The following is a 27,171-nucleotide window of genomic DNA, read 5'->3' on the forward strand; positions in this document are numbered from 1 at the left end:
TACCCCACCCCAGAAAGTTTGGTATGCCTCCCCAGGAGAGCGCCCGCTCCTCACCCCCACCCCATTGAGAACTGCTCTTCTAGGGAACTCCTCTTTTGTACACACAAGAGGAAGACAGGTAAACTTTAAACAAATCAGAGGATGAAGTCAATGAAAAACTCCTAATGATTTCAATGGCCATTGGATCAGGCCTACAGAGCATAGTCAGCCTGGGGAATTCACTTACCATAAAGAGGTCAAACAGATGTTTCATGCTTCGGGGAATACCTTGAATACTACATGATTTCACAGGTGAACAATGGATCATTTCACCTACCCTTGATTTCGGACTACTGCTGGAGGAGGATTGATTTAGTCTGGTATTGTGTGTTCCAAATCCACTGTAGAAAAGCTTGGGTAGCGTGCAATGGGTATGGGGAGTAATTAAAGGCAGAGAGAGAATCAAACCTTTATTTTCAGGTAGCCATTGCAAGCCTTTGGAGGCCTTTAAGCAGGAGACTTTCAGAAGCACCAAAGCAGTTTACGAGCACAAGTGACATTGAAGTGAATAGAACTTGTGCTCCTAAACCCATTAGGCACTTCTGAAAGTCTCTCCCTAAAACTACAAGTATGGTCTTGGAGTCTTAAAATTCCAGCTGCCCTAAGGGAATGGATGGGGTTTTGTAACAAACATTCCTTTCCTGCAAAGTAGGTGGAGACTGAATCTTCCAGTGCCGTGAACTGTCTCCTCCTTAGGCACTTGTTCCCCAATATAGACAGAAGAGGCTAGAGGTTCTTGAATTTGATCCCATGTATCTATTTGATTTTTTTATCAGATATTTAAATTAGAAAAATACAGTGAATCTGTTTTAGGTATGCAAATAATTCATGGTCCCATCACTGCTAAAATGTAGGGCCCACCTTTAGAAACATGCCGGGAAGCATAATCTAGTAGTTAAAGCACTATGAGTCAGGAGACCTGGGAGCTGCCACAGACTTCAGGTGTGATCTAAGGCAAATCCCTCTGCCTCAGTTCTCCCACTGTAAAAGAGGTGGAAATGATGCTACCGTAGGTCCTTATCTGTCATTAATGAACCTTCACATCTGTAAAGCTCTTTTGAGATGCTCTAAGAGAAGGCATTAAGCTACCATTATTATAGAATACAGGCCCTGGGCGTAGCTGGCAAAATCAGAAGTCATCCCAAGTGACTTTTAATTGATGTGCCAAGCTATCCAGCACCTTGGCATTGCTTAGCCATAATAGCCCAGTTCAGAGTTGCATCCTCCAAGACCATGGCGCGGAGCTGGGAAGGAAGTGACATGATTTCTTCAGCTCTTCTCTTTCCCTCTCCTATTTACACCATCCAAGGAAGGGGAAGACAGTGAGGGTTTCAGGTAAGGAATGACAAAGGGTGCTGAGGCAAATTAAGGCTGTGTGGTGGGTCCTGGCAGAGAGAACAGCAGCAGCTCAGAGCATCGGTGTAGAAATAGGCGTCCTACCCCGCCATGGAAAATGTAAAACACCCAGTGGGAAGATATTACACAGAGATATCAGCAATTAACCCCTGACTCTCTGTAAAAAGGCAAACCTGAAGCTAACCAGATACCTTGCTGTCCCTCCCATCACAAACTCGGCATGGAAGGGCCAAGCGGGGCTGGAATGGAAAACCTTAGCCTTAGCCAGCATTGCAGATGATGAAGGTGTGAGGAGTGGATGTTGCCTTTCCATTCTGTTCTGAATAGGGAGCAGCCCCACAGGGAAGGGGCACTGACTGACCAGGGGCTGTTCTGGGCCTGAGTCTGCCAGTGCAGCCCGGGAATGGCGGATGATGGTCTGGAGGAGTTGCCAAGCACACCTCTGCCGAGACTCTGCCCTGAGGGAAGGATTTGGGGCAATGCATAGAACAGGAGCTATAACACTTGCTGCTCTTTGGAACTTTCTAGCCAGGAACCTCTATGTGCTCTGTACATATTAATCTGCCCCATAATTCCCCTGTGAGGCAGGTGAGTGTGATTGGAGCTATACAAAAACAGAGGTTAAGGAACTTGCTTAGAACCACACAGTGAGACTGAAGCTGAGCCAGGAATAGAAGTCCAGGCCCAGATCCTCAGCTAGGGTAGGTGGGGAGAATAATTCACCCTAACTGTCCTGTTAGGGTACAGCCAGTGTTTCTTACGAACTATGAACGCAACTCTCCGATTCTCCACAGATCCTGGTCTATCACCCAGTTTTTATCAAATATGTTTATGACCACTGGCTGCAGCATCATGGAAGATACCCCTCGACAGGCATTCTGTCAGTGATATTTGCACTCCACCTATGTGATGAGGTAAAGACCAAACTGTTCCATTCCTTGCTTCAGTGTACACTGATACTATGTTGGGGTCAAGGGCTGTAATTATAGCAGATGCTAACATGAGATCCCTAGATCATTTGTTCATCTTTATCAGCCTCTTTCCATCTTCACTTCCTCTGACTTCAAGTTTCCTTCAGCGTTTATGATTTCAGCTGTTAGACAAGATGTGTCTTTGACCCAGAGTCTGAAATAACATGGAGACAGTCGCAAATATAAGTGAATTCTCAGACAAAACAGAAAAACATGATTAAGCATTAGGGTTTGAAGTGCATTTCAGAGGAGTCCAATTAAACACAAGAAGTCCTCAGCCTGCTTGATCTCATGTAATCCATATGCCTATTCTGTGTATGGCAGATGGCCAGTTTCCCAGTGCCTTTTGCTTTCTGGGCCTGGGAGTTTATACATTAGGGACAATTCCCTCCACTACAGGAATTACTGTGTGAAATTCTCTAGCCTGTATTATGCAGTTGGAAACATGCTGGGGGCCATGAGGGACACATTGTATAGGCTGGGGAAGGTTGTGCCTCCCCAAACTGCCCAGTGTGGCCCCACCCACACTTCTCTCCAAAGCCCTGCTTGCCCTTGGCCGCAGCCCAAGCCGATTGCTCCTCTTCAGGGAAGCAGAGTGCTAGGTCTAGGGCAGCCGGGACTTGGGGTGGCTACCACAATATCAATAATAAATAAAAACAATGTGGAAAAGGTTGAGAATCACCAGAGTTCCCTCAAAATGTCAATTAAGAACACACCAAGCTGAAGGCAAAGTCTTTCAGGATGTAACATTTTTCATTCTCTTTCTTGTTAGGTGGATGTGTACGGTTTTGGAGCAGACAGCAATGGTAACTGGCATCATTACTGGGAAAACAACGGTTCCGGGGGGGCTTTTCGGCGAACCATGGTCCATGATGGGGATTTCGAGTCCAATATCACTTTGACTCTTGCCTCTATTGACAAAATACGTTTTTTCAAGGGCAGATGACCCTTACCACAGGCAGGGATTTGTGGCTGCAATTTCCAGCAGGAGGCAGTTACTGAAGTGTTTGAAGTGGTTTATCGAAGATTATCTTGGGAGCTGACCGTATTTGACGATCAGACTCTGCAGCTGAGGAAGTGTGTCTCACTGCTGTGAGGATCATTGAATGAACGTAGCATGCAGTAGTGGTTCCATACTGCACTTGACTTCCTTATGTCAGAATAGAGACGTTGGGGACCTAAGGATCAATTATGGGGAATAAATGATGTGCGGAATCACAGGGGATGTATGGACTTATTAAATCTTGAAATACTGGGAGAGATGTGCCTATTGCTGTTAGGGTAAATTAGGGGAATTTTCTAGAAATTACTGTATGTGTGTGTGCTTTCCTTGCATAAGGCAGGAATGCCCTGAAGAGGAGAGGTGAAAACAGCTTCCTGAATGTCCCATCAACATGGCTGGCTGTGAACACTGTAGTAAGGATTACCTCAGAAGAACACGTTCACTTATTCTGCTGTTGATCTTTTCTTTAAACCATCTCTTCTCTTCACTGTGTCATTTCTGGTTCTGCATTGTATTATGGACAAAGGTGATGTACCTGACTTGCAAGGAATAATGGCTACTTTTGGCAACATATCAATCCACATCTAGAAATTCTGGATCAAATCCTTCATCTCCAGTTAACTGCATATTTTAATGTAGCATCCTACACAGCCATAATGAGACAAAGAAAAACAAAATAAGATTGTGATTGAAAATGCCAGCAAAAATGCCCTTTTTAGCCACTGGTTTGTTTGGGTTTCTTTAAATATTATTTTATTTTATTTTATTTTTTGATAGGTACTCTGAATGCTAATTTTTGTTGAATACATTCAAGGTAGAGCAGTGGACATTTTTTTTCTTTCAGTGGTTTACATGTGCCTTTTATATTTGTGCAACAGATGTAATTTTTTTTAAAGACGAAAATCCCTAAATTAAACTTTTTATAGGAAAAAAAAACAATTAACCAAAGCTTAGTCTCTACATGGTATCATTTTGTATTCTAAACCAATAATGACATCTCCTGTATTCTACTTGACGAGGGGAAAAAACCAAGGGTAGTTTTTAATGGTAACTTTCACCTTTAAAAAAAAAAATCCAAAAGTTGATAGGAAATTTTTTACTCTATTTTTTACAACTTAGAAGGCGATATCTATTTAAATGTATTTAAGTGAAAGTATCAGGTATAAGGATGTGAGCTATAGGAGTGAACAGAACTGTATGGGCATCTACCAGGGCATATCCTCTATGTACTGATTCTGTGGTATGATCCAGACCTTGGAAAGATTTGTGTCTTTAGACAAATGCATGTTAACAGCATTACTTCTATGCAGCAAGGGGTGCATAAGAAATGTTGTACTGGGGACTTTGCACAGATTCTTCCTAAAATCTGTTTGACCTTCATTTCTGTTGTTCGTTGATATTTTAAACATGAGTTAAAGTATGAAATTGGGAGGGGAGGGCGATTTGAGGACGGTAGCCCTTGCTTCATAATATCATGACGATGGGATTCAAGGAATCTATGAACCATATCCAATGCCAGTCTCCCCACTGAACTTCAGTGGGCTCTGGAGCAGACCCTGAAAGAGCTGCTGGTTTGATATTTTTCTTGTTTGTTTTTTTTCCTTGTTTCTTTCTTTGTTTTTATTTTGTTTTGTGGCGACTGGAATCTGTGGTAACTAAACACGCACACACACCACTCTAAAGTCAATGGAGTTTTGCCACTGACTTCAATAAGTCCAGTTTTTCAGCCCCCCATTTTTGCTCTGTCTGGTTTTTATGAGTGTGTTATCATGGCAACACTAACCCTAACCCTTACAATGTCATGGCAAGATCAGTCCAATTCTCTCTATTTATGACCTCCATCCTCCAACCACTTGCCAATGGGAGTAACTTTACACACACAAGCTGGCCCACTAGAGTCACAGAACATGAAGGACAAGCTTCACACACTTCATTTTCACAGTAGCGGCCAACCTTTTCCATAACAGGACACTCCCCCACACACAACCATGACTCTCCATCCATTTACCCATAACACCCTCCCTTTAGCAATGGGGAAGGTGAGAGTTCTCGAAATCCAACAACTGTTAGTAACCCTGACATTAAGAGCTGCTGTCCTAGAAAGATGGCCAAGAAAGCCACTCACATGCATGTTTCCAGGATAAGCGCATGATTCTGCAGTTGTAACAAAACTTGTTTTCTCTTCTAAAATCACTTTGTAGAAGAATGAACAATATCCACCTGAATCATATTTTTGATATTACCACTTTTTAATAATGATTATTATAATTCAGTGTTTCCCGGTCAGGTGACAAACTACCCTCTTTCCCTCAAAATGGTTGCTTTAAAAAAAAATACTCTGAGAATTTGATTGAACAGCAGTGTAATGTTTTCAGCCTGTGCTTGGGTGGCTGGGTTTTGCAGAAACTTGTACAACTTGAACTCTGTTTTTGCATTTCTTTTGTAAACGAGCGAGTTTGCTGATAAATTCCCTGTATATTTAAGTCATTTCTGGGGGAGACTTTCAAAGGCGCTCCTGGCAGTTCGGCACCGAACTGCCATTGGCTTGTAATAGAAGTTGGCAGTTTGGAGTCAAACTCCAGTTGAAAATCAGTGGGATCTGATTATCTAACTTCCAGTTTGCTCTGTTCATCCAGCTGGTTTCTAGGAGGCAGCAACAGAAGCCACTGGAGAATTCCATTCCCACCGCCAGTATTTTCAACTGACTTCCTGCTAGGAACTGAGAACGGTCTTTTAAAAAAAAAAAAAAAGCTATAACATTAAATCTTGAACTGCATTTGCTACCAATGCAAAATTTCCAAAGCACTTCTTGATTGTGTGGTTTGTTTTTAACCAAACTGAATTTCTTGAACACTTTTTTTTTTTTTTGGTCTCCAGATGCTTCTTCCTATTTCTCTTTCCTTGGAGCATAGTGATTATTATCGTCATTTCTGTCTGATTGAAGGGAGTCTGGGTCACTCATACTTTGACATTTTATTTATTGTTGAAGTTTTCAATTCAGTAAGAATCAAAATAAATTTTTTATTATAATCAATCAGATTGTCAAAGATATCTCTATCTGTGCAGCCTTGACTGCTATGTATCAGAGTGGCGTTGTCATGAATTCCTCAAGGTAGTCTCCTGTAATGGTCACTGTAACTGGGTCTTACTCTGCCAGAGTTTCTTTCCTTCTCCTACTCAACCAAACCATCATAACTCAAGCCTGCTCTCCCCTTCAATTTAACTCATATTTAGAATCATGAGAGCAGCCGTATTGGGTCAGACCAAAGGTCCATCTAGCCCAGTACCATGTCTTCTGACAGTGGCCAATGCCCGGCGCCCCAGAGGGAATGAACAGAACAGGTAATCATCAAGTGATCCATTCCCAGCTTCTTGCAAACAGATGCTAAGGACACCATCCGTGCCCATCCTGGCTACTAGCCATTGATGGACCTATTCTCCATGAATTTATCTAGTTCTTTTCTTAATCCTGTTAAAGTCTTGGCCTCTGCTTTCTCCAGACAATCCATTCCACCAGCAATCCATTCCACCCCTTATGGCCTCCTTAATTCTCTCTTGCTTCAGGTAGCTCCAGGCTTTTGCCTTTGGCTAGCAGGGAGAGCTTCTTCCCTGCCGTCTCTGGATCCCATGCAGAAGCATCTCTACAGGCAGTTAGGTGTACTCCCATTACCCTTATATCAGATCCCAGAACACTCTGAGCAGGGAAGCTCTGCCAAGCCCACTCTGAGTCTCTTTAGCAAACCCTCCCCTAGTCTCTGATGGAGCAGACACACCCTGTCCTTGAGCTACCATCATATGGACCATGTCTCGTAGTATGTCAGCCAAAAAACTCCCAGCTCCCTAGGTAATAAGGTTATATCCTCTAGGAGAGGTGGCCAGGCCAAACCTGAGTGATGCTACAGCCCTAAGCTCCACTCACTCAGATTTGGAAGGGATGGGCATATGGGCTCATGGGTCAGGCTGCTGGTGTGTAGTGGGGATGCTGAAGAGGTGAGTCAGGCAGGGGGTTGGGCAAACCTCCCTGAAATCAGTTTGAAAATGTTGGCCAGAATGGCTACCATCACATGACCCCTAATTGCCTGACCCAGCCCCATCACCTGGGATGTAGACAAATAGACAGGCCTGAGCCCAACTCTTCTTAAAGGGCCAGCCGAATTGTAACTGTTGCCTATTGTGATAGGCGCTGTCAGGGGCTTTTTGTCTGCATTAAGCTTTACACAGGTTTGCCCACAAAGGGTTCCTTATTGGGTGTGACGTTCCCCTCTGGTGTTATCCAGACTGGTGATCTGCTAGGTCACTCCAATCCTTGACTCTGGGAGCCAGCCTTACCCTGCTCTGCTGTGATAAGCCCCACTCCTGGGCTGTTCACGCACAGCCCCTGGCATGTAAGCTGCCCCCAGCTACTTGCAAGCGAATGACACTAGCCAATATCTCCGGTCCCAGACACAACCCTAGGAACTTCCGTCTTGCAGTGTCCAGTTATGCCCGCTGGACACTGCAAGCTTATATGAGTTCATCAGTTTAACAAAGAAATTGATATGTACTAGGCTTGTTCTCCCAAGGGGAACCTCTGACACACTTCAAACCAAAAGCACTGCTTCAGGTAGAATAAACAGACACATTTACTAACTGTAAAGATGGATTTTCAGTGATTATAAGTCAAAGCATAACAAGGCAGATTTGGTCAAATGAAATAAAAGCAAAATGCATTCTAAGCTGATCTTAACCCTTTGAGTGCCCTTAAAAACTTAGATGCGTCTCGCCCCAGGCTGGCTGGTTGCTCCTCAGCCAGGCTCTCCCCTTTGATCAGCGCTTCAGTCGCTTGGTGGTGGTGTCTGTAGATGTAGGAGGAAGAACATGGCAAACGTCCCTCCCTTTTATCATGTCCTTTCTTCCCTCTTGGCTTTGCCCCCTCCACCTTCAGAGTCAGGTGAGCATTACCTCATCACAGTCCCAAATTGACCAAAGGAACGGAGGGTGATTCACTTGAGAGTCCAACAGATCCTTTTGTTCCTGCCTAGGCCAGCATCCTTTGTTCCTGTGTGGCTGGGCTGGGTTTGTCCCATACGTGCCCTGATGAGATGTGAACTGCCCCTCTGCTTTTGGAGAGTTTTGCCTGGGCCTGCTTTAAGCCATGAGGATACATTTTCAGCCTCATCACTATATACATGAAAATTATAACCTATAACAACAATTACTATATCATTACTATAACAACAATGTTCAGTGCATCATGAGCCTTCCGAAGACATCCACCATGACAAACTTTGCATTGAGACCACACAATCATTTTATAAAGATGAACATGGGGGTGTAGGGTGGTCCCCTGAAGGAAGAGAGTGTCACACTGGGGTACTAAACCTACAGCCAATTGCCCCTGAACTGCTGGGAACTTTTAAGTGAGATGTCTAAACTTGGCAGAGCTGAGCTGCGAAGAAGGGGCATTACAAGATCTGGTGTCTGGGGAGGCAAAGGAATTGCGTAGGCTCAGTTTTTAGTTTGGCTGGTTGTTTTCTGCTGTGGGAAGGTAGGAGCAGCTGCTACTGCTTTACTGTTGATTTGATTGTGACTTTAATTTCTGGCTCTCTCCTAAAGTCCAGGGCAGCTGGCTGTTCTGTTTGGGGTGACATTCTTATTCTACACCAGGATAAATGCCATTTTCAAATGGGTGGTAATGGGGCTTCAAAAGTGTAAGTGTGTGCATGTGTGCGTGCGTGCACACACACACACACACACACACACGTGCAGAGCGAGTGGATGATTTGCCTGTGCATGCGCTCTCACGGAGTAGAAATTTTGCCTGGGTGAATGGGACTAGGTAGATGCTGGTTCCTCCTCTGAAGAGAATCACAGAAATGTGGGGCTGGAAGGGACATTTAGTCCAGCCCCCTGCGCTGAGGCAGGACCAAATAAACCTAGACCATCCCAGACATGTGTTTGTCTAACCTGTTCTTAAAAACCACCAATGGGGTTTCCACAACCTCCCTAGGAAGCCTATTCCAGTGTTTAACTAGCCATATAGTTAGAAAGTTTTTCCTAGTATTTAACTTAAAGCTCCCTCACTGCAGATTAAGCCCATTACTTCTTGTCCTAGCTTCAGTGGACATGGAGAACACTTGATCACTTTCCTCTTTGTATCAGCCTTTAACATACCTGAAGACTATCTGGTTTGTCCCCTTCTGTCTCTTTTCTCAAGAGGAAACATCCCCAGCTTTTTAACCGTTCCTCATAGATCAGGTTTTCTAAAGCTTTTGTCATTTTTGTGGCTCTCCTCTGGCCTATCTCAAATTTGTCCATATCTTTCTTAAGGTGTGATGTTCAGAACTGGACACAGTAGCGCAGCTGAGGCCTCACCAATGCCAGGTAGAGCAGGACAATTACCTCCCATTCTTACATACCACACTTCAGTTAATACACCCCAGAATGAGATTAGCCTTTTTTTCAGCTGCGTCACATTGTTGACTCATATGCAAGTTGTGATCTCCTGTAACCCCCAGATCCTTTCCAACAGTGCTATCACCTAGCCAGTTAGTCCCCATTTTGTAGTTGTGCATTTGACTTTTCCGTCCTAAGTGAAGTATTTTGCATTTTGTCTTTACTGAATTGCATCATGTTAATATCAGACCAATTCTCTAATTTGTCTAGGGCATTTTGAATCCTAGTCCTGTCCTCCCAAGGGCTTGTAACCCCTCCCAGCTTGGTGTCATCTGCGGATTTTATAAGCACACTCCTCACTCCACTATCCAAGTCATTAATGAAAATATTGAATAGTAACTGACCCCTGTGAGACCCCACTAGATTTGGCCTTGCTGTTTAACAGCAAACCATTGATAACTACTTTTTACAGGCTTTCAACCAGTTGTGCACCCACCTTATAATAATTTCTCCAAGACCAGCAGTTCTCAAACTTTAGCATCCTGAGGACCCCCACTTTGATTTACAAAATTTTCACAGACTCCCCAAGTCTACCAGTGTTCATGAAAAGTGCTATTATTAATAAAATTACCACTATCGCTGCTATTTATTTCATTATTCTTTATTATTAGACAGACATACATAAATATGTCTGGGTAGGGAGTATTCTTTATTTAATCTAAACAGCAAGAAAACTTAATTAAAAAAAACAAATTTTGAGCACCCGGCCGAACCCTCCCTGCCGTGTGCCCGGACCCCAGCACTGGCTGCCCATGGTACATGGATTCACACCCAGCACCTCTCTTGGAGCTAGCATCTGCATTGCTGTGAGAGGAGCAGGATTGGCCCACCCTAACTGGGGGGGCTGCATGCAGAATTCCCATGTGCTTTCAGACGCACCAGCCAGTTGGCAGGTGCTGCTTCACTCTGGGTCCTCCCATGCTTTCCTCTGCTGCTGAATTTCACAGCTCCAGGCGATCCATGAGTCACGTTGACTCTATGTTCAGCCCCCAGGACCCGCCCCCCCACTCCACAGCTGTTCCACAGCGTGCAGTTGATCAGCGGGGCCAGTGGCCCCAGCCATGACTTGTGGACCGCCTGGAGCCGGACATGACTCGTGGCCCCCCTAGAGTGCCCTCGCGGCCCCCCCCAGGAGTCCACGGACCCCACTTTGAGAATTGCTGTTCTAGACCACACTTCCCTCATTCGCTCATGAGACTGTCTTGGGGAATATGTCAAAAGCCTTGCTTAAAATCAAGGCATATCACAACTACAGGTTCCCCCATCCTCTAGACGAAGTGGAGTTATGAGGAGCAAAGAACACAGCAGCCCAAGTTCCATGGCCCCTTCTTTCATTGGACTGTAGGATGATTTCTCCAAAGAGGGAGGGACAAGACAGGAAGTGAGCCGGCCCTGAGTAGCTGTTTCTTTCAGAAAAGGTGAGTGAGGGTGAAAGAGGAGGAGCAGTTGTGAGGGTCTGGTAGGTGCCAGGATAGCAGGGGCAGCTGCAGCAACCTGCAAAGAGGTATGGTCCCGTACAAACCGCTCTGGTGGCGGGGGAGAGTAAGGTGCCCACCCTGCACTAAGTTATTGGGAGGGTGAGCAGGTTAACTCACTGACCGGTCTAAGCAGGGGAATGGTTCCCACTAGTGTGGGCATTTTCCTGGCTTCTATACTACCCCAGTGGAATCGGATAGCGAAAAACTCTGAGTCCTTGCCCCAATTCCCTGGTGGCCGCCTGATCTCGAGGATGCCTCTTCCAGTCTCCAATGCGGCAGAGTCCTCATAGCCCCAATAAAGCTGGGTCTAGGGTCCCTGGGCGGCTTAACCCCCAGTGTCATCATGGGTCACTCAGACAGAGGCTAGGGTGTCCCCACACCAGGGTATTCTCACCTCACTGGCCACGTCCCTGACCCACTGATTGCTATGCTGAGTTTAAACCACATACAAATTATTAAACAGCAACTATAAACCAGTAAGAGACAAACGGAAACGGTAAAAGGATCCAGGAACCTTGCACCATGGGCATGGAGACACTGTAACCAATCGTCTCTGGGACTCAAGAAAATTTGCGGCCTGTTGCTTACACGTCCCAGGCCTCCCCCACCCCCGCCCCAGGCCCTGGATGTGCTGCAGTGATACAGCAGACAAGACACCTGCTCTGGCGGTGGCAGGGCCGGCTCTAGATTTTTTGCCTCCCCAAGCAAAAAATTTGCCACCCCAAGCTCCAGCGGGGCTGGGGCTCGCAGGTGGCACTGTGAGAAGGTGACCTCACTCCCTCCGCTTCCAGCGCCACCTGCGAGCTGTCGTCCCCCCCCCCTCCGCCCAGCCATGCAGAGAAGCCCCGATATGAGGGGTGGCACGAGGCAGCGACTCACCCTCTCCTCCCCAGGTAGTGGCTGGGCCCTGGCAGCTCAGCATCCCGGGGCTGGGGCTTCCCCTTCCCGCCACGGCTGGCAGGGGGGCGGTGCCCTCGCCCCGTCTAAGTGGCACAGCTCCAAGAGCTCAACTGCCCCGAATAAAAAGGATGGCCGGAGCGCCGCCCCTGGAAATGTGCCACCCCAAGCACGTGCTTGCTTTGCTGGTGCCCAGAGCCGGTCCTGGGCGGTGGCCACACCCCCTCAGGCTCTATGTGGCAGGAGCCTTCTTCCCAGTATCAGCCCTCCCATCAGGGTCGCTTCTCCCCTCCAAGTCTGGCCTTCAAGGCTGTTTTGTCAGGCAACATCTCCCTGCACTGGGCCCTCTCTGCCCAGGGTCCCCCGCTGCTCCCTGTGCTTAGCTACAGTGTTACTGCAGTGTTCACTCTCCTGGCTCTGGTCCTGCAGTGCCCCATTGCAGCTCAGCCCTGGCTCCCCGTCAGTGTGGCTGGTCACTGCTGCTCCAGTTACTGGCGTGGGGCTGCTGCTCCCTCCTTGTCTCCGCTCCACTCGGCCCCTGGTAGCCCCAGAGCACACGGAGGACAGGCCTGCTGGGCTCTTCTTGACTCCCTCAATTGCAATAAGGAGCCAACAGCCCCCTTACACTGGCATGAAGGGGCTGCCTTGCATTATGGAGGGTGGGGGAGAGTCAAGGAGGGAGAAGAATGAATGCATTGATTGGGAAGCTTCCATCCCTGTATGTTGCCGGGGCAGAGGGGAATAAAGTGGGTAGTGCTAATTGATTTGGGGTAAAGGCGGCATTCGTTGGGAGTGCAGAGGTCACTCAGTGGGAGGCTGGGGTTCTCTGGGCCAGAGCGGCGGGAGGGAGACTAGGCAGGAGGGGCCTTGGCCCTGGGACAAGGTTTAATCTGAGTCCTGGGGCTAATAAGCCCTGGTTGGGTGAGGAGGGGATCCTGCTACGATAGAAACAGGGTAAGAAATGGAGGCAGGGAAAAGGAAACAGTCCCGTGGCGCTGGATCAAGCTGGAGGCCGCATAGGTGGCGTGGGGGAACTCAGCAAGCAATGGCAGCAAAGGGGGGTAGATGTGGCAGCTGGGCTCCTGACAAATTACTTGGTCTGTTAGAGATTGTAAGTTCTTTGGGGCAGGGAGGGTCTCCCATTCTCAGTCTGTACACTGCCTAGCATGAGGGGACATGTTCCACTCCTGGGCCCCGTTAGGCTGATTTATACAAACAAGTGAGAGGCCTGAGATGATTAGTCTGAGCACAGCTTGATGGTCAGTTGGTTCTACTGGTATCTCCGGATTCTGTCGTTTGTAGGAGTGGAGACGACGGAGGAAAAGACCCACAATTGTCCAGAATAAGTACTGGAGCGGGCTGACCAGCCCACAGGACACCGGTTGATTTGGACACTTACTCCAGATGCTCTCCACCAAGCAGAGTCCCCACCCGGAACAAAAGGGAGTCCCTGTGGGTGGAATCTGGTGCAGGGCTGAATTCCCTCCTCTTTATCTAAAACAATTCTTTCACTTGGGCATAGGGTCGGGGTGGGGGTGGGGGGTGCCCTGAAAGATTGTTCCCTGGAATTCCCATTTATATGTGTTAACGACAGGCTCAGCAGCGGGTAGTGCTGATCTGATCTGGGGCAAACCTTACCCTGCCTCAGATATGCCTGTTCTGTGACTGGATTTCAGCCTCAAATCAGCCTAGAGCTTCTCCATAGCATTACACTGAACCAAACGCACCGTTTCAGCCCGTAGCACCCTTTCATGGTAGTGATATCTTTTCAAAATCTAAATTCAGTAAGGGCTGAATCAAAACTCATTGAGATCAATAGAAGGGTACTTGGTGACTTCAGCGGGTTTCAGATCAGTCCCTACTACTTCATGAAAAGTGAAGGTTACATTCAAAGCACCCTTACCCAGTCCTGGTCTAGGGGCGGGTGCAGTTGGGTTGTTTTTTGGGTTTTTGGGGTTTTTTTGGAAGAGCTCGTTGGGGTTTCCATAAGTGTATTTCCTTTCCTAAAATCTGCTTTCTTAATACTCTTCGCTAGCCTCGCTTTTCATTTCCTTATGGCTGTTCCACTTACTAGTCTTTTTTTTTAAGGAGCCAGGGGGCACAGATCCTGTCAGATATAAATGTAATTCAAAAGTAAAAGCCTATCCATTGAAATTCATCCAAGCAGACTGCTTACCACTAGAAATCTGAGACGTCGGTATGACAACGCAGCTGCAATTCATTTAAGATCAGACAGTACAATTCAGCTCGCTTTGCTCTTGGACTTAGACAGTGGTCTGACTGTTATTGGAGGGCCACTCTTTAGCCTGCCCTTCAGAGGCCATGTCCCTGAGAGCAAATTGACCCTTGCTTATCCATCCAGCACATAGTCTAATCAATGCTGCATCCATGACAAACTGACCAGGATCGGCTGATATCTTAACTCACATTAAACATGCTGAAAATATGAACGGCTGGTTAATGTGACACAGCCGGGAAAAGCACTGTGGGTGTCGCAGTCATGTTAAGGGCCAACGCTCAGGAAGGAAGTCTGCTGTTGATTAGCCCCACTTCTCTGTGGAAGGGGTCATCTTTCTCCCTTCCCCGGATGGGTGGGTGGGTGTGTAGTCCAAGTTTCAAGCCTTCTATGGATGCAGAGTGTGGGCAGGGGAGGGAATACTGCTGATTTAATCTGTGATAGCACCATGATTAAAAGCCAATGGCCTGAAGAGGCCCACATGCCAGCAGCAGATCGGACTAGACAATCACTTTAGAACCTGCCTGATTCTTCAGCAGAGTGCATTGCGGGGTGGGGGAGGGGCTTCTGTGAAAACTGGGGGGCAACAACATGCTATAAAATGAAAATCAGTGACTAAGAAGCAGCAGCCTTTGTTCTAGAGAAACCTGCCTCCAATCGCTGTGATAACAATCCTGCTGCCCTGCAGGTGGGCACAGTGCCAGCTGGATCTGGTGGGAGATATATATGGGAAAGAGAGAGCCGACTTAGGTCCTGAAACTGCCAAATCCAGATTAATGAATCACTAGATGTGCTACTGAAATGCAGCCACCTCTGGGGTTAAGCACTGCAGCTGTCTGAACAGCTCACAGCAGCACCACAGTAGACGTTAGGAAAGGAAGTAAAAATAAATATTGCACCAGACTGAAAAGACAGGATATTTTGATTTCAGGTTGGCAGGATGTAAATATCCAAATGCGAATTTGGCCAGTAGAGTGTTATAAATGCTCCCTCTGGTCCAAACCTTCCCCCAGGATTTTTGATGCCCATGGTCTCCAGTTTCACGTGCTGTCCATAAACCCCACCTCCAAGAGCAACAGCAGGCCCCATAGCCTCACAGGGGCATTGGGTCTGTTAACTACTAAAGGAGTTGGAAACCCTAATTAAGTCCTGTCAGGGTTCCCTCCCCACGCTGAACTCGAGGGTAAAGATGTGGGGACCCGCATGAAAGACCCCCTAAAAGCTTATTTTTACCAGCTTAGGTTAAACACTTTCCCAAGGCACAAACTTTGCCTTATTCTTGAACAGTATGCTGCCACCACCAAGTGATTTAGACAAAAAACAGGGAAAGGACCACTTGGAGTTCCTATTTCCCCAAAATATCCCCCCAAGCCCTTACACCCCTTTTCCTGGGGAGGCTTGAGAATAAACAAGATGAGCACAAACCAACCTTGGATTTTTAAGACCCAAAAAACCCAATCAGATTCTTAAAAATCAGAACTTTATTAGAAGAACAAAAAAAGATAAGACAACAACTCTGTAAGATCAGAATGGAAAATAATCTTACAGGCAGTCAGATTCAAAACATAGAGAATCCCTCTAGGCAGAACCTTAAGTTGCAAAAAGACACAAAAACAGGAATACACATATCCTCCAGCACAGCGAATTTCACAAGCCAAAACAAAGAAAACCTAACACATTTTCTAGCTTTATTACTTACTAACTTTACAGGAGTTGGAGTGCTTGCATCCTTGATCTGTTCCCGGCAAAGGTATCACACAGACAGACCAAAGCCTTCCGCCCCCCTCCACATTTGAAAGTATCTTGTCCCCTCATTGGTCATTTTGGGTCAGGTGCCAGCCAGGTTACTTGAGCTTCTTAGTCCTTTACAGGTAAAAGGACTTTTTCTCTGGCCAGGAGGGATTTTATAGCACTGTATACAGAAGGGTGGTTACCCTTCCCTTTATATTTATGACAAGTCCAAATGCCCACACTGCAAGCCTGTCTCCCTCTCGCATCTATCATTGGTTAATAATTTATTCCCAAAAGACCAAAGAGGCAGGATTAGGTGCAAAACAAAGAACAATTTATTAAAGGATCCCCAACAGCTCTACCCAATAAGCAAACAGGAAAACCACTCGGGTGTTAACAATACAAACGGGCTTGAAGCAAAGGTCCCAAAACCATACAACACCAGGGGTGGGTAAGACAAGTTAAAAGTGTTAACACATCACCATTCTTGTTCTTTACACCGCACCCTGGACACACTGGAACTAAGGACACCATCAGGACCACAGGACATCAAGGGACAGGAGCCACGAACACAAACAGCAGGATACTCAGGACAGGATCAGGTAAGCCATCTTCTATCTTCTTCCTTCTCAGCTTGCCACAGCATCTCAGCAGGGAATAGATCTTAGCACTGGGCTGCCTCTATGGTGGACAGCAGCCACCACAGGGTGCTGTAACCTTTTATCACCTTTAGTTGCCGGGCAGGATTCACCAAGCCACCTGACCCTTTCCCGCCAAAATGTACAAAAAGGCGCCAATAGTTCCCACCAAAGTGCTGTTGCTAGGCAGATTATAGACAAAAGGGGGAAGAAGAAGGGGGACTACAATATGGAGGGTGAAGTACAACTCAAGAAAACCAAGATGGTGAACTGAAGTTTCCTTACAATTCAGTCCAGTCCAGTGACAAGAGCACCCCATTCTGAATCACTACTCCTACATCCTGCAGCACCTTGGCATTCCTTAGGGGTCTCCTAGCCAAGTGCTGCATAGATCCCACTCGAATTTGTCTCTGTGACACCCAATCAGTGTGAGTGCCATGCTATTGTAGTGGCAACCACAGCCCCATCCCGACAGTGGTCCCTGGGTCAACACTCCCCAGGGCGAGGTTGCCCTATAACTTTTTTCCCCCCCAGAATGGCTTTCTGATGCTGACCCTTGGATTCTGCTAGAGCCAAACAGTTATACCCTTAAAATAGCTGTTTTGCACTGGCGGCAGCTTCGCTGTCCCTCAGCGGTTAGGCACCTTTTGCCTTTGTTATTGCTGCAGAAATGGCACCTCAGAACTAAATGCAGGACCACTGAGAAGGTCAAAAGATCACAGACAGGCACCCCGCTCCCTCCCCCTTAACACAACACTGTGTCTGGCTTGGGTCTTTCCATAGCACCTCAATGCCAGCTCAGCACTCCCACTGATTATTGTAATCACAGGAAAACAGCTGCTCTATTTCACGGGCCAGCACCATGTCCCATCCCAGCACATTCCAGCCCCGCAGTCATTCCCCAGTCAGCCCTACCTGGAAAACAGGTGGGGCTTGCAATGTGTCCTGATGCTCTGCTAGGGCTAGATTTGGCTTATAGCCTTGGCTAGGGGGCAGCGCACTGGGGCACTATCCCTGGAGCAGTGCAGAGAAGGAATCATGCCTTAAAGAAGCACAAATCTTGCCCTCCCCATTCCTTGCTTTTAGGAAGTAGAAATTCGCTGCTGGTTCCTATCAGCAGCCAAGGATTCCTCTCCCTGTGCCAGCTCAGCACATTGTAGGGGCAGAGGCAGAACCAAGAACCCACCCACTACCTGCTCAGGGCAAGGCGGAGGAGTGGATGCACCATGCCCACTTACCCCTGCTGCCCAGACCCAAGATTCAAGAGACCAAGCAGAGGGTAAGGGGGAGTCTTGCTCCCTCTTTAGGGTCTGTCCCCACTGGAGCTGGAAGCTGTAAATTCCAGCTCCAGGAGACATATCAGTGCAGCTGTGATTAAGCAAGTGCACTAGAAGTGTAGCCATGGAGATACAAGCAGCGGGAGGGGCTAGCTGCCCCAAGTATGTATCTCTGGTCTAGGACGGGATTGTAAGTGGGCGGGTAGCCCCTTGCACTGCCAGGGCTGCACCTCTATTTTTGGCACACTAACTCGATCAGAGCTAGTATGGGTATGTCTGCTCCAGCTGGAATGTGCACCTTCCATCTCTGGTGCAGACAGACCCTTACACTTGGTGCACAAAAAGAAAAGGAGCACTTGTGGCACCTTAGAGACTAACAAATTTATTTGAGCATAAGTTTCTAAGGTGCCACAAGTACTCCTTTTCTTTTTGCGGACACAGACTAACATGGCTGCTACTCTGAAACTTGGTGCACTGTGCATCCAAGAGACAATTGAGCCCATAGGGCCAGATTGTGCTAACCTTACTCACATTGAATAGCGCCTTACTCCATTCATAAACTCCTAGGAATCCAGTTATTGGGTATGAGTAAGGGTGGCACAACGTGGGCCAAAGTAAGGGATTCTACAAGGACAACATAGGCAGTTTAACATCCACTTTGCAATGGGGTCCTGGTCCCTGATTGGGGCTCCCAGATGCTCTGGGAATACAAATATGTAATAAGAGCAGTATCTATAGAATCTATTCCTGAATGCCTCCTCGAAGTTAAACAGATCAATTCAATCACTGGGGCATGTTCAATTTTTGTCACTGTAGGCGCTGGAATTAATTTTGTAAGTACCAATTCCAACAGCTACAGAGATGATCAATGGCTGTCTCAGTTTTGCTTCTTCCTCAACCTTTGCCTCATCAAATGCACTTGCTTGGTATGTCTTTCCCCAGAGACCAGCACTTTCCTGCTAAGAGGCAACAGACCAAATTCTCAGCTGATGGAGATTGCTGTAGCTCCATTGAAGCCAAGGGAGCTCTGTCAATTTTCCCCAGCTGAAGGCCTGGCCCACAGACGTGTAATTTCATGGCTAAGTGGCGAGCTCGGGTAATAATTGCATAAGTAACTGTAGCTGGAACAATGTTTTTATTTCCTATAATAAGCAGAGAAATGGGAAAATGAGAATGCACACAGATTAATGGGTCTCTGGACAGTGAGAGAGAATTCACTCATTTCAGCCAGGGCTGGGGAATCTAATCACCTCTTCATTGGCTTTATTAGAGGTGACAGGTAACATCTGGTTAAGGTCTCACTTCGGTCAGTATCTGAAGTCTCTTCACGATCAGAAACAGCTTTCCACTGGACATTTGGGGGAAGAAGCCATCTTCAAGACTTATACCACTTCCCACAGGAGACTGCTCCACAATCCAACAGATCTTTGCTGTCACTAAGTTCTCCCTGGTAGTCAGTTACATTTTCCCTTTCTTAATTTCAACCCATTACTCATAATGAACCCCACCCTGAATTAGCCTAAATAATCTCTCCTCCTCTCATAGTCATTGCTTAGCCAACCTACACAAAATTAACACTTAAAAGCCAAATCTGCCTTACTCATGCAAATCATCGATCAAAAGTAATGAATGTATTTGTAACCCTTTTGCCAGGTGGAGCCAGAAACAACCAGGGCCAGATTCAATATTTAGGGGTTCCTTTTCAACAATACAACACAGAATCGGCTCAAGCCCCCACCCAGTAACCTGGGAAAATTACACACCACCCCTGAATCTGTTATTATGCAAGGCACTGAATTTAGCTGTATGGAGTGGAAGTCTATCAACTTCATGTAAAAACTCGTACAGATACAGACAGACATCATCTTCCTTTCCAAATGCAAACACATGAACATCATGCCAAAAGGACTGAAGGTAAAAAATCCATTACATCTACATACCACACAGACTATGCTGACAGCTTGTGCCACACGCTCTCAAAGAAACTGTGGAACCACCTGATCAACATCCTCTACAGCAAACAGGGAAAGATTAAGAATGAGCTCTCAAAACTGGCTACTCTCATAAAAAACCAGCCTTCCACACAAACTTCTCCTCTCCTCTCCTTCTGCCCCTCCACCCCCACGAACATGATACAGTTCTGTGGTGACCTAGAATCCTATTTTTGACGTCTCCATCTCAAGGAATATTTCCAACACACCTCTGAACAACATACTAAGCCACAGAGACCTTCCTACCAACACTACAAAAAGAAGGATTCTAGGTGGACTCCTCCTGAAGGTCGAAACAACAGACTGGACTTCTACATGGAGTGCTTCCGCCGATGTGCACGGGCTGAAATTGTGGAAAAGCAGCATCACTTGCCCCATAACCTCAGCCGTGCGGAACACAATGCCGTCCACAGCCTCAGAAACAACTCTGACATCATAATCAAAAAGGCTGACAAAGGAGGTGCTGTCGTCATCATGAATAGGTCGGAATATGAACAAGAGGTTGCTCGGCAGCTCTCCAACACCACTTTCTACAAGCCATTACCCTCTGATCCCACTGAGGGTTACCAAAAGAAACTACAGCATCTGCTCAAGAAACTCCCTGAAAAAGCACAAGAACAAATCCGCACAGACACACTCCTGGAGCCCTGACCTGGGGTATTCTATCTGCTACCCAAGATCCATAAACCTGGAAATCCTGGGCACCTCATCATCTCAGGCATTGGCACCCTGACAGCAGGATTGTCTGGCTGTGTAGACTCCCTCCTCAGGCCCTACATTATCAGCACTCCCAGCTATCTTCGAGACACCACTGACTTCCTGAGGAAACTACAATGCATCGGTGATCTTCCTGAAAACACCATCCTGGCCACTATGGACGTAGAAGCCCTCTACACCAACATTCCACACAAAGATGGACTACAAGCCGTCAGGAACACTATCCCTGATAATGTCACGGCAAACCTGGTGGCTGAACTTTGTGACTTTGTCCTCACCCATAACTATTTCACATTTGGGGACAATGTATACCTTCAAATCAGCGGCACTGCTATGGGTACCCACATGGCCCCACAGTATGACAACATTTTTATGGCTGACTTAGAACAACGCTTCCTCAGCTCTCGTCCCCTAATGCCCCTACTCTACTTGCGCTACATTGATGACATCTTCATCATCTGGACCCATGAAAAAGAAGCCTTGAGGAATTCCACCATGACTTCAACAATTTCCATCCCACCATCAACCTCAACCTGGACCAGTCCACACAAGAGATCCACTTCCTGGACACTACAGTGCTAATAAGCGATGGTCACATAAACACCACCCTATACCGGAAACCTACTGACCGCTATTCCTACCTACATGCCTCCAGCTTTCACCCAGACCACACCACACGATCCATTGTCTACAGCCAAGCTCTACGACACAACCGCATTTGCTCCAACCACTCAGACAGAGACAAAAGTCTACAAGATCTCTATCAAGCATTCTTACAACTACAATACCCACCTGCGGAAGTGAAGAAACAGATTGACAGAGCCAGAAGAGTACCCAGAAGTCACCTACTACAGGACAGGCCCAACAAAGATAATAACAGAACGCCACTCGCCGTCACCTTCAGCCCCCAACTAAAACCTCTCCAATGCATCATCAAGGATCTACAACCTATCCTGAAGGACGACCCATTGCTCTCACAAATCTTGGGAGACAGGCCAGTCCTTGCCTACAGACAGCCCCCCCAACCTGAAGCAAATACTCACCAGCAACCACACACCACACAACAGAACCACTAACCCAGGAACATATCCTTGCAACAAAACCCGTTGCCAACTGTGTCCACATATCTATTCAGGGGACACCATCATAGGGCCTAATCACATCAGCCACACTATCAGAGGCTCGTTCACCTGCACATCTACCAATGTGATATATGCCATCATGTGCCAGCAATGCCCCTCTGCCATGTACATTGGTCAAACTGGACAGTCTCTACATAAAAGAATAAGTGGACACGAATCAGATGTCAAGAATTATAACATTCATAAACCAGTTGGAGAACACTTCAATCTCTCTGGTCACTCGATTTCTGACCTAAAAGTGGCAATTCTTCAACAAAAAGACTTCAGAAACAGACTCCAAAGATAAACTATTTCCCCTTTTTTATTCCCCCCCCCACCCCCCACCCCCGTTCCTCAGACGTTCTTGTTAACTGCTGGAAATGGCCCACCTTCATTATCACTACAAAAGATTTTCTCCCCCCGGCCCCACTCTCCTGCTGGTAATAGCTCATCTTAAGTGATCACTCTCCTTACAGTGTGCATGATAAACACCCATTTTTTCATGTTCTGTGTGTATATAAATCTCCTGTATTTCACTGTATATCCACTGTATTTTCCACTGAATGCATCCGATGAAGTGAGCTGTAGCTCACGAAAGCTTATGCTCAAATAAACTGGTTAGTCTCTAAGGTGCCACAAGTCCTCCTTTTCTTTTTGCGAATACAGACTAACACGGCTGCTACTCTGAAAGAACTGACAAGAACATCTGAGGAATGGGGTGGAGTCTGTTTTTGAGACTGGGACTGGATGGGTCATTACACAAAGTTAAACTATTTCCCCATGTTTATTTCCCCCACACACACACACCCCACTGTTCCTCAGAGTTTCTTGTCAACTGCTGGAAATGGCACACCTTGATTATCACTACAAAAGGTCCCCCCCACCCCACTCTTCTGCTGATAATAGCTCACCTTACCTGATCACTCTCATTACAGTGTGTATGGTAACACCCATTGTTTCATGGTTTTTTGTGTATATAAATCTCCCCACTGTATTTTCCACTGAATGCATCCGATGAAGTGAGCTGTAGCTCATGAAAGCTTATGCTCAAATAAATTTGTTAATCTCTAAGGTGCCACAAGTACTCCTTTTCTTTTTGCGGATACAGACTAACACAGCTGCTACTCTGAAACATGTAAATACAGTTTGCTCCTGAAGTCTCTCCCCTTCCCAACTAGCTGTCAGGGGAGAGTTCATTCAGATCCTGTTTACACATTTGCCGGAGGGGGCAAATAGAGTTTGGCCATTAATCTTGCCACATAACTCATTTTTATTGCTCTTTTCTGAACTCCCTCCTTTTTGTCAATATCTTAATGGTAAAGAAGTGGCCAGGTCTGAATGCATTATTTCAGATGTGGTAGCATCAGCACCAGTTTAAGAGACTCTAACCTCCCTGCTCCATGACATGAAATTTCTCTGATACAAACATCAAAATTCCATTGGTCTTTCTTATCACCACATTCCATTGTAAGCCCATGTCTAAATTGCTGCCCAGTAGCATTCCTAGGTAACTTGTCAATATTGCTGCTTCTCAGGTTTCTTTCTCCCTCCCATTGAATGTCTGTGGTTTACAATATTTTACCCCCAAATCTGTTAGCTTGAGCAGGAAACAGTTCTCCATCTGAAGAGTTTACAATCTAAAGAAGAAACCTAGTTCTTGTATAGCCGGTTTTCTCAGTAGATCTAAAAACACTTTTATAAAGGAGATAATCCCCATTTTACAGATAGGGGATGGGAAAGCACAGGGTACAGTAATTGGGTTTAAAGAGTTTGTGTGCCCTAGAGGCATTCACTGTGTTCTGTGTTTCAGAAGCTGGCTAGACCAGGAGTATGAATATGAACAAGGCCTAGCATGCTGCATCTGCTTAATGATTATGGTTATGTGATCCCCACTGGACTGTGTGGTATCTTCAAACTATTTTTGTTGTGTAAAGGGCAAAAGACACAACAGCAAGATAGACCAATGATGGAAGAGAGGATGTTATATCATTCCCATTTACACGTGGGGACCTGAGGCATAGAGACCATAAGTCCTGATTTTCAGAGATACTGAGTGCCCACAACTCCAGCTGGTGTGAATGGGGCTGGCAGGTGCCTAGCACTCTGAAAATCAAGTCCCAAGTGATTTGCCCAGGGTTACAGGGAAATTTTTGGAAGAACCTGGTATTGAATCCACCCCGATCTTCTGTGTCCCAGTCCAGTGTCTTAAACACCAGATCATAAATGTAAATTTCAGGACAGAAGTTATTGTATTCTGTGACAGTGTGATGCTTAAGGGTCCTTATGTAAAAGTCACATAGCAGCACCGTTTTAAATAGTTCTGCAAATTCTACAATAAAGCTACAAACAGGCTTTTCTGTGTAACAAATTATTTGGCCACGAGAGGGTGCTACATTTCTATTCTTAATAGTTTGCCTCCTGCCCTCTCAGGTACATGCCACTGTCCCATGCCAGCACAGAATTATAGCAATGTAGAGCTAGAAGGAAGCTGGAGAGGCCATTTAGTCCAGCCTCCCTCTGTCTCTGAGGCAGGACCAAGTAAACATAAACCATCCCTGATAGATGTTCTTAAAAATAGTGATGGGGATCCCACAACCTGCCTAGGTAACCTCGTCCAGTGCTGAATTATCCTTCAAGTCGGAGAGTTTTCCCTAATATCTAACCTAAATATCCCTTGCTGCCAATTAAGCTGATTACGTCTTGTCCTACCCCCAGTGGACATGGAGCATGCAGCCAACCTGCATCACCATGCTGCAGGAGCCAGGTGACCACACAATGGACGGGGTAGGTATGCTATGGGAATGGGCCAGGAGAAGTCCTGTAGAATTTAAAAGAGAGAAAGGTTCTATAGGAATTACCCTAAAATGTACAGAATGCAATAGACCTTCCTACAGGTGCTTTGAATTAAGCGAGAATTCTCTCCTCATTCTAGAATTTCACATGCTGGTTTAAAAATCCCAAGATGGTTCCCATCCTCCATTTTATTCTATTGGCCTTTCCCTGGAGTGCTGACTCGACCATTGAAAGCCACGGGAGTCATTCCTCCTTCCAGCCCGATCTTATACGGACTCAGAGTGTGTATCTGGCCCCAGATTCATACTAAATGCCATGCTTCCAGTGCTAACGCTGTCAGAGCCCGGTATGAATGAATGAGAGGAGGCATCAGAGACCCCTGCGCTGGGCTGTAAGTTTGGTTCTAGTTGGTTGTTGGCTTATTATTAATTAATTGCATAATGCCAGCAGTGCATGGAGCGCTGTTCAAACTCTCAGCATTATTTCCTTCCCATTAGCAACCTCCTGGCCTTGTTCAGCAAGGACATTCCCAAATTCATTCCAATCGTGACTGAAGCCTTTTTTGTATCATACAGTTGCATTATCTCCTTGTGTGGAAGGCAGCATGGTCTTTTGTTTTAGCAGAGCTGTAAAATAGCCATAATATTGTCCTGCCTATGTTAAGACCTTAGAGATTCTTGGATAAATGGTGCCCTGTAAATGCAAATTGTTACATTATACTATAATTTAATTAACTCACCATTTGTCTATCAAAGTCCTTGCACGTGATTATGTCTCATGAGTCAGAGTTTAGCATGTCTTCCGTTCAATAATATCTTCTGTAGTGGGAAGGATTCTGTGTCAACCATAATTGGGTCCTGCTCCTCGATGGGGCGCCTAGCTGCTACCACCATATAAATATGTAATAACATCACAGTTATGGACCTAAACTGTAACTCAGGCGACCCTTCTACCACCAAGTTCAGTGTGCTGTTAGGTAAGTCACCTAGAGCTAGGTTGTGATTTGGAATAGACAGCTGTTCAGGGGAGTAAGAATTCCATGGGTCCCAGCGGGCAGGAATCTGCAGGCGTTGTGTCGACACTAACTCCTTCTGCCCCTAGAGAAAGTGGGCAGAGCCTTGGCATGGGTGTGCACGTATTTTAATGGATGGCTGTAACTCACAACCCCCTGGGGTAAGAGGGAAGCAGGAAAGTAACTGTCCCTCAGAGAAAAAAGAAAAGGAGAACTTGTGGCACCTTAGAGACTAACCAATTTATTTGAGCATGAGCTTTCGTGAGCTACAGCTCACTTCATCGGATGCATCTGTAGCTCACGAAAGCTTATGCTCAAATAAATTGGTTAGTCTCTAAGGTGCCACAAGTACTCCTTTTCTTTTTGCGAATACAGACTAACACGGCTGTTACTCTGAAACTTGTCCCTCAGAGCACTCTCTGTTACAACAGGATGGGCAGCATTGTAAAACCCTTAAAGGGATGCTTCCACCAACCCTTGCTCAGGGCTGGGTCTAAGGGCACAAGCCAGGCCTTTCTTTCGCTCTCTCAATTCCCCTTTGGTAGACTGGGGATGAAAAGTAGAGCTGGTCGACATTTTGAATGAAAAGTTTTTTTCCTGTCAAAATTTTGTGAAGAAAAATACCCACTGCTGTTGGAAACCAGGTTTTTGGCAAAGGAGGGATTGTGATGAAAAACATTGCAGGAAACATGTTCAAAATTGGGCCACATTTGAGCCTTTCAAAATGGAAACAACCTTGACCTTTCTTATGACGTTTTTAAAATTTCAACCAGCTCTAATACTGACCTCTCTCCTGGGGGTGCTGTGAGGCGAATCCACTCATGTTTGTGAGGTTCTCAGGTACAACAGAGATAGGGGTCAGATCCATAGCCCTGCCACACACCCCATTGAATCACACTATGATCCGGTGACCCAAGTATTCTGTGGATGGATAATACCATCGTGACAATCTGGGAAACAGCTATAGGATGTTTTTATGACTGTGCTGCAGGCAAACAAAGGTGTGTTTGGCTCCAGTGGGTTACTTGCTACGGAGATAGATCCAAAAGGAGTTGTTATAGGAACCAAGCAGAAAAGGTAAAACCGTGACCCAGATAACAGTACTGGAGGAACTAATGGAAAAGTGTTTACTGCAGAATACCCCCTCCCTGTCTGCACGCAGGCTAGAATGGTTCACTCCTCCCCAGGCTAAAGCCTTGGATCAAAGGGAATCTTAAATCTAACAATGCTGGCCTCAAGAAGGGGGCTGCTGGCACATGGAAGCTGACACCCAGACTGATGGATTCAGAGCTCGAGGGAGTAAGCTGCAACTCGGACTGGCTAACTGTCCCAACTCTGAGAGGCAAATAAACTGGACCTTCCTGAGCTAGGGGTAGAAAGTAGAGCTGTCGATTAATTGCAGTCAACTCACACGATTAACTCAAAAACATTAATCGCAATTAATGCCAACTGAAATTTATTAAATGTTTCTGCATG

At 46.3% G+C, this 27,171-nt stretch overlaps 1 protein-coding gene and 1 long non-coding RNA gene across 5 annotated transcripts in view; one reads left to right on the forward strand and one right to left on the reverse strand.

Annotated features, from left to right (window-relative positions):
- The window catches only part of ST3GAL1 (ST3 beta-galactoside alpha-2,3-sialyltransferase 1), a 120,063-nt gene extending 113,707 nt beyond the window's left edge, over positions 1-6,356 (forward strand). For all 3 annotated transcript variants that reach the window (XM_074943814.1, XM_074943815.1, XM_074943816.1), the window contains 2 exons: positions 2,190-2,309; positions 3,139-6,356. In XM_074943814.1, coding sequence (XP_074799915.1) covers positions 2,190-2,309; positions 3,139-3,312 — 294 coding nt within the window. In that variant the 3' untranslated portion in view covers positions 3,313-6,356. The remainder of the gene's footprint in view (positions 1-2,189; positions 2,310-3,138) is intronic.
- LOC141982085 (uncharacterized) overlaps positions 1-27,171 on the reverse strand; it is a 179,518-nt gene that overhangs the window by 110,193 nt on the left and 42,154 nt on the right. The gene's annotated exons all lie outside the window — the stretch shown is intronic.

Source organism: Natator depressus, chromosome 2 (assembly GCF_965152275.1).
Source record: "Natator depressus isolate rNatDep1 chromosome 2, rNatDep2.hap1, whole genome shotgun sequence".
Lineage (NCBI taxonomy): Eukaryota > Metazoa > Chordata > Testudines > Cheloniidae > Natator > Natator depressus.